Genomic DNA, 9,565 nt, shown 5'->3' on the forward strand with positions numbered 1-9,565 from the left:
ATGAAGATTATGCCTCTTTTCTATATATTGAATTATTTTACATAAATAACTAAAGTGTATATAGCACCTCAGAATTGAACAAGATACTTTCAGAGCATTGACTATGAGGAGTAATTATTACAGAGCATCTGCTATGTACAGAAAAATGAATATGGATACATACACCCTTTAGCATATAAGCATATGAAAACAATTGGATATGTATAAGCTATTATAAAACTAAGGGTTTTACTCTACATGGGATTTTTTTCTAAGTTATAGTAACTCTGTTTTCTGCTTTCTCATATAGTATATACTTTTTAATGTATTTTGAAGGAATGGACTTTCTTAGAAACCATTGTGTTTATTCTACTTTTATTTCACATATGTAAAAACAGCTTATAATTGTACTGAACACAAAATACAAACGAATACATTTTATTGCACATAAAAATATTTTAAATGAAGTATTGAAGTATTGCACGTAATAGAATTGATTTAGGAAAGTCACAAACCTATTATAAGACTAGTATTATTCTAGGTCTGAAGATTACAGAATATTTCCTAATAGAGATTTGCCACATCACATATTGCACATTTTCCAACACTATTCTGTGTCTTGCAAATATTCCTCATAGTCTTTGCTTATGTCTTTTCTCTGTAAAACACTGTATAAAAGATTATAAAGGCAAAGAAATATGTACCATCGAAAAGGACCTGTCTACAGCTGAGGAAGTAAAAAAATAAATACACGATCATCCCATTCTTTTTGGGGAAAAATAACAAAGTAAATTGGCAAATTTCTCTAAAAAGAGAGAAATATTACAAATCTTAGTTTCATAAGCATTTGTCCATTTATAAATGCTCCCTGAGTTTAAAGGATTCAATTAGACTAAAAACCTATGTTACCAGCCATAATTCCTTTGTTTACATTCAGTATCTAGTACCAACATCTAACTCCTTCCAATAGTGCAAATGCATGAAGGGCTCTCACTGTTGGTAGTCATTCAGCAATAAATAGTAAGTCCACGCCTAGTTATTTCATTATTTCTGGATTCAAAATAATATAAAGTGCATCCAAAGGTTGCATAGTCATTCTTCTCATTCTTGGGCATGGTTATTAGTCAACCTGTGATGCTTCCAGCTCATGGCAATAAAAGCCCACAATGCAGATTTTCCTGGAATTTCTTCCTTTTTTTCCATAGTTCTGTTTGGAAGAAAATTCCCAAGACACTATAAAATTTTTTTTCACAAAGTCTATATGGAAGACTTCGGACCACAGAGCAGCATCCACTGACACAGATTTCCTTGAGTTCCATTCTATAATAGTCAATAAGTGAACATGTTTCCTTATTATTTGTAAGGTTTGTTACATATCCAGTATAAATTCTTCTCACATTCCATGCTGCTGACCTCTGTGTTTTTCAGAAAAACACACTTCTCAGACCCTGTAACGTTGAACCTGTCAAACAATAAAGAAACTTAGAATTATTTTCAGCTCATTGTTTTCATTCAGTTACATGAGACTGAACTCGGAGATGGTGACCTCTGCTTCTTTTAAATTCTTAGTGGGATACATAAGTCAAATAATCATAGACTAATCTGTAGAGACAATGGACAAGAATTGAAAAAAAATAGGATGTGGAGAAAAAAATATGGAAGTAAGAGGAAAGCACGCCATTCATTTGGTTGGCATGGCACCATTTAAGTGATTCTTGGTCATTTTTGAGTTCATAGATTTTTCAATAAATAATTTCACAAAATTTTATGCATTCAACAGCCATGCATACTAGTGCATACAGCTTTAAGGGGTTTATGGCTCCTGAAGCCCATCTGTGGATATGGAGCCATAGGACAAATATTAGGAATCCCTTTTCTAGAAACCTGAATTTTAATCTCGATACTTTATCAGTATTATGATCAACAGCAAACTTATAAAATGATCTTCAAACATTAAATGTATTTTAACTAAAGGTAATGAAAATAGAGTATCTAATTCTGGGGCAAATTTTCTTTTAGGTGTATAGAAACTCATAATTAGGCATTGAAACTATTCTTTATTCTGTGGAGATGAAAACTGAGAAATAGTAAGAAGGATTTATTTTCCAGCAACTGTCTTATTAGTAAAGACTAAATGTGACATTGAAAATGGGTTTTTGTTGCATCATCATAATTATTATTGAAATATTTCCAAATTAACCAGATCTGCTACTCACATTAGAGTTTGCTGAGAAAAATTACTATAAGCATTTATTTTATGTATTATAAGTGTGGATAAAGAAAAAGAATAATAATAAAGCCCGTTATTAAAGAATTCCAGAGTATACGCATTCAGAAGAGATTGTTAGAGCTCTTGAAGAGCTCAGCCTTTATATCTAAAGTGCTTTGAAAGGAGAAAAGGAAAGTGATTTTCCTGAGATGCCACCCTGGGGAATATAAAGAGACTTCTGGAGACTTACCAGTTGTTAAATTCTTTGCCATTTGACCACTTCCATGGGTGACCAGGTTCCTTTTTCAGTCCAACCCAGTGTTCCTCTCTACCTGCGTATCGTTTTAGAAAGTTCTTAAAGAAAGCACAAATGAGTTGTTACATTAAACACCCTTCTGGGGAAGTAGATAGTAAAACCTGTTTCTCAAAAGCTGCAACTTGAGGCATGACAGCTTATCTGACCATGTACTCATTCTATATAGGATCAGCATATTTGGATATCTGGTCTTTGAAGCTAAGCAATCAAATCAAATTTAAAAGATTAAATTAAATCTCATTTTGACCTCAGGCTGATCATATGGTTCTCTGGGATGACATTTTCCTACATCTGAAATAGGTACAATGTTTGTTTGTTTGTTTGTTTGTTTGTTTTCTCCACTTAGAAACGGAAGGAAAGCACTGATTAGCCATATGAATTAAAATAGTAGTATTTTATATATTTTTTTATTCTTACCATGTCCTTTTCAGAATCAATGACAGCAAGAGTAGCACCATGTTCAGAACAAGCATTTTGGGCTGAAGTCCAGCTCCTCTTCACAGTAGAAATAAAGTAGCATTTCCTCTGGTAGCCAACCCAGTCCTCAGAGCATGAAGAAACATGGCTGTCTGATGGCATTGAGAATGTGTATTGGCCTGGACAATTGTATTGGCCCACTGTGAACAGAAAAATGCTTTGTTTTAGTAACAAAAGAAACCAAATACCCACAGCATGCAAAACTAGCCTTAGGATGCTATGTTGTGCTAGGTGGTGATAAAGTAAAGGATAAAAGCTAAAAAGTAGAATTCTGAAAAGGGTATGAAGAAAGAAAGTTCTCAGGACCATATCTGATCTTCCATTGTGCCTAATCATCATTGGATGGAGATATGAGGATGAGGGGATGTACTTTTGGTCATAATGTCAGAAAATGACAGAAATATAGAACAATTCTGAAAATTTGGACTAGATATTTCTTTGGACTAGAAAGGATAAAGTGCATTATACATTTCAAATAAGGTTTTGAATCTGAACGCAGAGGCGGAAGAATTTGAAGATGCAGTATTTATAGCACTAGGCTGGAAAGATGGAGAGAGTAACTTTTAGGGAACCAATTCAAAATACAGAAAGACATATGACTCAGAATATCTCAAAACAATGGTAAACATTCCCATTTGTAAAAGATACAAATATATCTTGGTATAGCTGGAGGTATTGAATACCAAATCACTACTGACTCTCTGGGAACTTTTAAATATAATCTTAATTATTCAGAACTACCATTCTGTGTCCTTTGAGATAAAACACAAAAGACTGGCCACTTCCTGATTAATCTATGGCTTTAGATATGATTTTTTTCCATAATCAATGAATGTGAAGTTCACATTTTTTTCTAGCTAAATAGCTATTCAGAATTCAAATCAGCTCCCTTCATTCTAGATGTAAACATCTTTTCAAATGCAATTTTATTCTATAGTAATATATAAATCATAGATACTTTTAATACTTATAAAAGTATTACATTAATTATTCAAGGATTGTGGAATTATGTTTAGTATTGATTAGGAAATTGGCCATATATGGTACATGGGATGATTCTGAATTAGCTAGTTTCTGATTAACTAGACTAAACTAATATTGATTTCAGCTGGGCATGAATGCTTACAGCTAGGAGGCTTTGAAAGAATTGATGAAGTGTAGACCCACCTGATAAGGCAATGAGAGCTATGATTAAAATGGTGATGAAGACCACATTCATTACAGCACACAGGACAGGAACTTGGAAGGACCCTTCATGACGTGTTGAAAAATGGGGACTGGTGGCATCATCTGGAAGGGAGAAAGTTGATGATGAGTTCAGGCAGACTATAGAAGTACTATAGGAATATGCAACATTCTTTTGAGGCATTTAAACTTAATATTTCCTATCTCATTATATGAAATTTCCCCATCTCTTTATGGAAATTTCTAAGTTAATTTACCCCCAATTTTGAGTGAATTTGAATAGTTTATTGTTGGCTTGAAATGAAACAATTCAAGCATAATGATGAGATTATAAAGTGTCTCCCCAAAATATTTTCCTGACACATATGATTTATACACTTAGTAACTATGAAAATTCTAAGTATATAATCAGTTTGTTTTAATGATGATAAGAACGTTTATTAAATATGCATATGCCCCAGAAGACACATAAAAAAATTCTAGGGCATGGTGGCTCACACCTGTAATCTCAGCATTTTGGGAGGCCGAGGTGAGTGGATTGATCACCTGAGCTCAGGAGTTCAAGACCATCATGAGCAACATGGTGAAACCCTGTCTCCACCAAAAATACAAAAAATTAGCTGGTCATGGTGGCATGCACTTGTGTTCCCAGCTACTTGGGAGTCTGAAGTGGGAGGATCGCTTTAGCCTGGGAGGCAGAGGTTGCTGTGAGCGGAGATTGCACCACTGCACTCTAACCTGAGTGACAGAGTGAGACCTTGTCTAAAAAAATAAATAAATAAATAATTCTAGCATAATTCCTTAATCTCCTTGTAGTTACTGTTTGAGGGAAATGATGTGAATGGGATAAATATGGATAATATCATAAAGTAAAATATTGAATTGATATATAAATATCTGACATTAAAATGAACAAAATTTTAAACGTGACAGTATTTTTTGGTGAAGTTGCTGCAGATGTGGAGCAACTGGAATTTTCAGATATTATTGGTGGGAGAGTAAATTGGAAAAACACTTTGGAAACTGTTTCTTATAAAATTAAATATATGCCTTTTCTATGGCCCAACAAACCTACTCCTATGTATATCCTCAAGAAAAATGAAAATATGTTCTCAAAATGCCTTGTGCAAGAATGTTCCTAGCAGCTTTATTCTGAAGAGCCAAATTCCAGAAATAATCCAAATATCCATCAACAGGAAAATAAGTAAACAAATTATGGTATATCCATACAAGGGAATTCTGCTCAGCAATTCAAAATAAGACAACTGATACATGCAACAAAATGAATGAATCTCCAAAAAAAATGTTGAGTGAAAAAAAATCCAGCCACAGAAGATTGTATACTACATATTTGCATTTATATGACATTAAATAATAGTTGGTCTAAGCTCTGGTGTCAAAAATCAGAACAGTGGTTGCCTTTGTGTGTGTAGGAAAGGTAATTTAACTGGAATGGGACACAGGGCAAACTGTCTAGGGTGATGGAAAGATTCAAATGTTGCTGGTCTTGTGGTTATACCACTGTCATAAGTCGTTAAACTGTACACCTATGAGCTGTGCATTCATTGTATGTGAACTAAACCTCAATTTAAAATGATATGCGAATGAACAGTAAAAATTTGAATTTTTCAAAAGATGTTAAAATAATAGAGGAGATGTAACAGTATTATAGACCAAATATTCAGTGAAAGTTATTTCATTTACCCTCTGTACAATGGTGAAACAAAGTAAAAGCCTTTTTTTTCCCCCAACAAGTAGTGTTTCTGTGGAAGGATTTAGAATAATAATATGATGTTAATGATAACTGATAGTTACAAAAAACTCTAAGAGGATGTCTGTTCTACACTCTAAGTAAATAACTGAGGAAGGAGAAAAGAGAATTTTGCGACTTAGATTTTGGATTTTAATTTTGCAGGATGAGCTGTCAGGAGTCTTAAAATTTGGCCCCACAAGGAGTATACAGGTCCCTATTATGTTCTCAAAAACCAAAATGTAAAATGGCTGCTTAAGTAAACTGACAATGCAAAACAGTTTCAAAATAGAAAACATTCTATTTTTCAATATGGATGATTTTCATAACTTAAAAAAGTTTACATAAGACATATCTTGAAATACACATATTTTTACCCTTAAAACATTTATCTGAAGGTAAACTGGACCAAGAGATGGTGCCTTTTTTTCACAGTAATTTACTGGGTACTGGTGTCCACATCAACTTTTGCTTTATCTGTAAGTTAATTTTCCCATCACAGATCGGCACTCAGATTTTGCAAGAGAAGCCTTTACTTCACTGCCGTCTAGCTCGATTTTCTCAGCTTCTCAAAGCAAATGTTTCTTTGTTCACCGGTATAGAATCATCATTGGAAGCCGCCTTTGCTACCCAAGGTACCAAGTTCGGAGCTCTGTCTGGTTTCACTTCACATTATGTGAGTCAGTCGTGCTGCTTGAACTCAGTATTGCAACAGCTCTGTCTCCTCAGTGAGCACTAACACACCCCAGTGACCCGTGGGTTCCAGAGTCTCAATCAGCCCATTGGCTCAACTAGGGAGTAAGCTTTGGGATGACTCTCAGATGATACTTTATTCCCATTAATGAGGGCTACTGTTTTAATTATTTATTTATTTATTTATTTATTTATTTATTGAGACGGAGTCTCTCTCTGTCACCCAGGCTGGAGTACAGTGACGTGATCTCGGCTCACTGCAAGCTCCACCTCCCGGGTTCACGCCATTCTCCTGCCTCAGCCTCCCAAGTAGCTGGGACTACAGGCGCCCGCCACCGCGCCCTGCTAACTTTTTGTATTTTTAGTAGAGACGGGGTTTCATCGTGTTAGCCAGGATGGTCTCAATCTCCTGACCTCGTGATCCGCCCACCTCGGCCTCCCAAAGTGCTGGGATTACAATTGAGGGCTGTTGTTACCCACAGCTTGACTCATCTCCTAGGTGACAAAACATTTCCCTCAACAGCACACTTCTGCTTTGATTTCAGGTCCTGCACATTAATGCAGAAGTTGAAAATCAACTCAATTTGCTACTTATTGAATCACCCAAGGATAACGTCCAAGGATGACTAGGGCAGCCTAAATCAGACATTCAAAAGAAAGTTGAAACAGTATCAGGAAAAGTTAAAAATTTCTGTATTAGGTCCTTCTTTCACCTATGCTCTCTATTTATTGAGTAGTTATTATTATTATTATTATTTCTTTTTGGCGGCACACATGTGCCGTAAGTAATGGCTCGCTTGATTACCTGAAAATTTGCATGCTTTGCATTTGTTATCCACACTACATTTTATGTTCTTAAACACAGGATGGATTTATGAGAAGTAACTGATGTTTTTCGGAAGTAAACTAATATAGTAGACATACGCTTAGAAAATAATCCCTTTCCACAAGATTGTTTTAGTTCTCCTGTTTCTCACATATCCCTTTGTTAATAGATCGCTCTTGCTGACAAGTAGACTAATTCCTAAATGCTAGTGCTTTAGGGTACCTCATTAACTAAGGAGAAAGAGGGATAAATAGAAAAACTCAACAAATTTTACAGAAGTAAGGTATAGAAAAACAATAGGCAAAATCCCAGTAACAGGAAATAAACTAGATATGTGGATAGAATAGACAAATAGAAGAGAGGAAAATTTCTAAGATGATTATGTTTTGCTGAGAAACAAAGGAAAGGAAGAACAAATTCTAAGTTACATAGTCTTTGAAGCCAGAGATTGGAAAGGTTAAATAGAAGGATGAAATAGAGGAAAAAAGTCCTATAAAGAATACCAAAGCAGGAGATTGCATTTTCAGGAATTCTTTTGTGACTTTTTTTTTTTAGTAAATTACAAATGGACACTGTAAATTTTCATCTGCTGATATAGCTGTTCTCTCAAAGATGGCAAACTTGCCCATTTCCAGCAACTAGAGGATGCTGTCATGAGAACACAGGATAAGGTACACTGAAAGCGGACACTGAATGCAAAGGAAGGCAAACAGTGTAATTGCTTATGTGGAAAATATAATTTTTCATAAAGAGAGACAACACTTCCTGGAGAATGTACAGATGGATATGAAAAAAATGATGGAGAATAACTGGGCTAGAGCAGAAAGTTTTCTAATTAAATCTAAACACTGAGATGATATAAACTAAAGCAAAGAGAAAGATCTTTAAAGATCTTCTGAAATTCGTTTTTGCGGCTTTCTCTCATCTCAGGTATTCTATCTTCTTATAGATAGAAAGGGATTTACCTCTTCCCTGAAGAAGAACCTGTCTTCTCTAAAAGACAAAGCCTCACTTCCTTCCCTAACAACCATTAGATATCACATACATAGAGATTAGCAGTATATTTCTCTAAGATTATATATCATATATAGAGAGATTACCAGTATATCTTCTATAACTACTATTAATGTCATATATAGAGATACCAGAGAGTAAATAGGCAATCAGATCTGACTTACTTTCTTGTCCACTCTCCGGATGCAAAGAGCTGTTCTCTGCTACGAAACAATTTTCAGAGCTCATCTTTATTCTCAAGATTCCCTAGTTAATCTCAGGTCAAGTCAAGCTACAGTGAAAGTCTTTGCTGGAGCTCTTGTTGAGTCTGTGAGGCTCTGAGGCATCTCAGAGTTTATACTCCCTGATGATGTCTCCGCCCCCTTCCTCTTGCCGCCTACTTGCTTGACTACCTTGTTTCTCTTTAATTTATGCTCCAGTGGACCAGACAGTGTATAGTGTGTTGTTGTGGTGAAGTATGGGTTTTCCCTGTTGTCTGAAATGTGCTTTCTCACAACTGTAAGGTGTAGCAGGAGGAAAGTGGGATTTTCCCAGACTCTGAGACATCCTGCCTTAAATTTCTAGAAAACACAAATAGTTTAGGAGACAGCATAATCTAAGTAAAGAATTAAAAGTTAGAGATTCCTGTCTTTGAGATGAAGATAATTTGGAGAAGGAGAGTGTAGTCTTTTCCAGGAATCCCGTTCATCGATTTATGCATACATTTAACTGATATTTACTGAACACCCCCTATGCACCTGACACTGTCTGGGGCCCCAGGATTTATTGTTGAACATGAATTTTAAGATCTCTATGCTCATGGATCTCTCTCCAGCCTGAAAGTGTTTTATTTAGAAAGCTAAGAATTGGTTTTTGGAAGTGTGTCATTCGCTTCTTCCCTGGTGACTAGATGTATCACGTAGTAAGAAGTAAGAATGCAGGAAACAGAAAGCTTGTGGTCTGGAACTTCCTTGCTGTGGTCTGGAACTTCCTTGCTCTGCTCTAAAGTTGTTTATCTTAAATTATCTGTTTCATTTGTTTCCTGCTAATTTTCTTGTCACATTTTACTGTCATTTAGACTGCTTTTATGTCACCTCAGTAACATCTCCTTCAATTCTCCCCCTGTGCTCTAGGTTA

The 9,565-nt window shown here is 35.3% G+C and overlaps 1 protein-coding gene across 1 annotated transcript; it reads right to left on the reverse strand.

The window, feature by feature from the left end:
* Positions 1–337: 337 nt before the first annotated feature.
* On the reverse strand, positions 338–8,758 carry CD69 (CD69 molecule). Its single transcript, XM_003829648.4, has 5 exons — positions 8,614–8,758; positions 4,149–4,271; positions 2,922–3,121; positions 2,439–2,542; positions 338–1,441 (listed from the first exon to the last, which is right to left on the reverse strand). The coding sequence occupies exons 1-5, from the start codon at positions 8,675–8,677 to the stop codon at positions 1,333–1,335; spliced, it is 600 nt and encodes a 199-aa protein (XP_003829696.1). The 5' UTR covers positions 8,678–8,758; the 3' UTR covers positions 338–1,332.
* Positions 8,759–9,565: the final 807 nt, after the last annotated feature.

Source organism: Pan paniscus, chromosome 10, assembly GCF_029289425.2.
Source record: "Pan paniscus chromosome 10, NHGRI_mPanPan1-v2.0_pri, whole genome shotgun sequence".
Lineage (NCBI taxonomy): Eukaryota > Metazoa > Chordata > Mammalia > Primates > Hominidae > Pan > Pan paniscus.

Bases quoted from the DNA above. Each gene is read 5' to 3' on its own strand.
- CD69 (XM_003829648.4), bottom strand. From the start codon at position 8,677: ATGAGCTCTGAAAATTGTTTCGTAGCAGAGAACAGCTCTTTGCATCCG. The intron at 4,272-8,613 runs GTAAGTCAGATC...TCTCCCTTCCAG, and splicing joins TCCGGAGAGTGGACAAGAAA to ATGATGCCACCAGTCCCCAT. The intron at 1,442-2,438 runs GTAAGTCTCCAG...ATTGTTTGACAG, and splicing joins GGCAAAGAATTTAACAACTG to GTTCAACGTTACAGGGTCTG.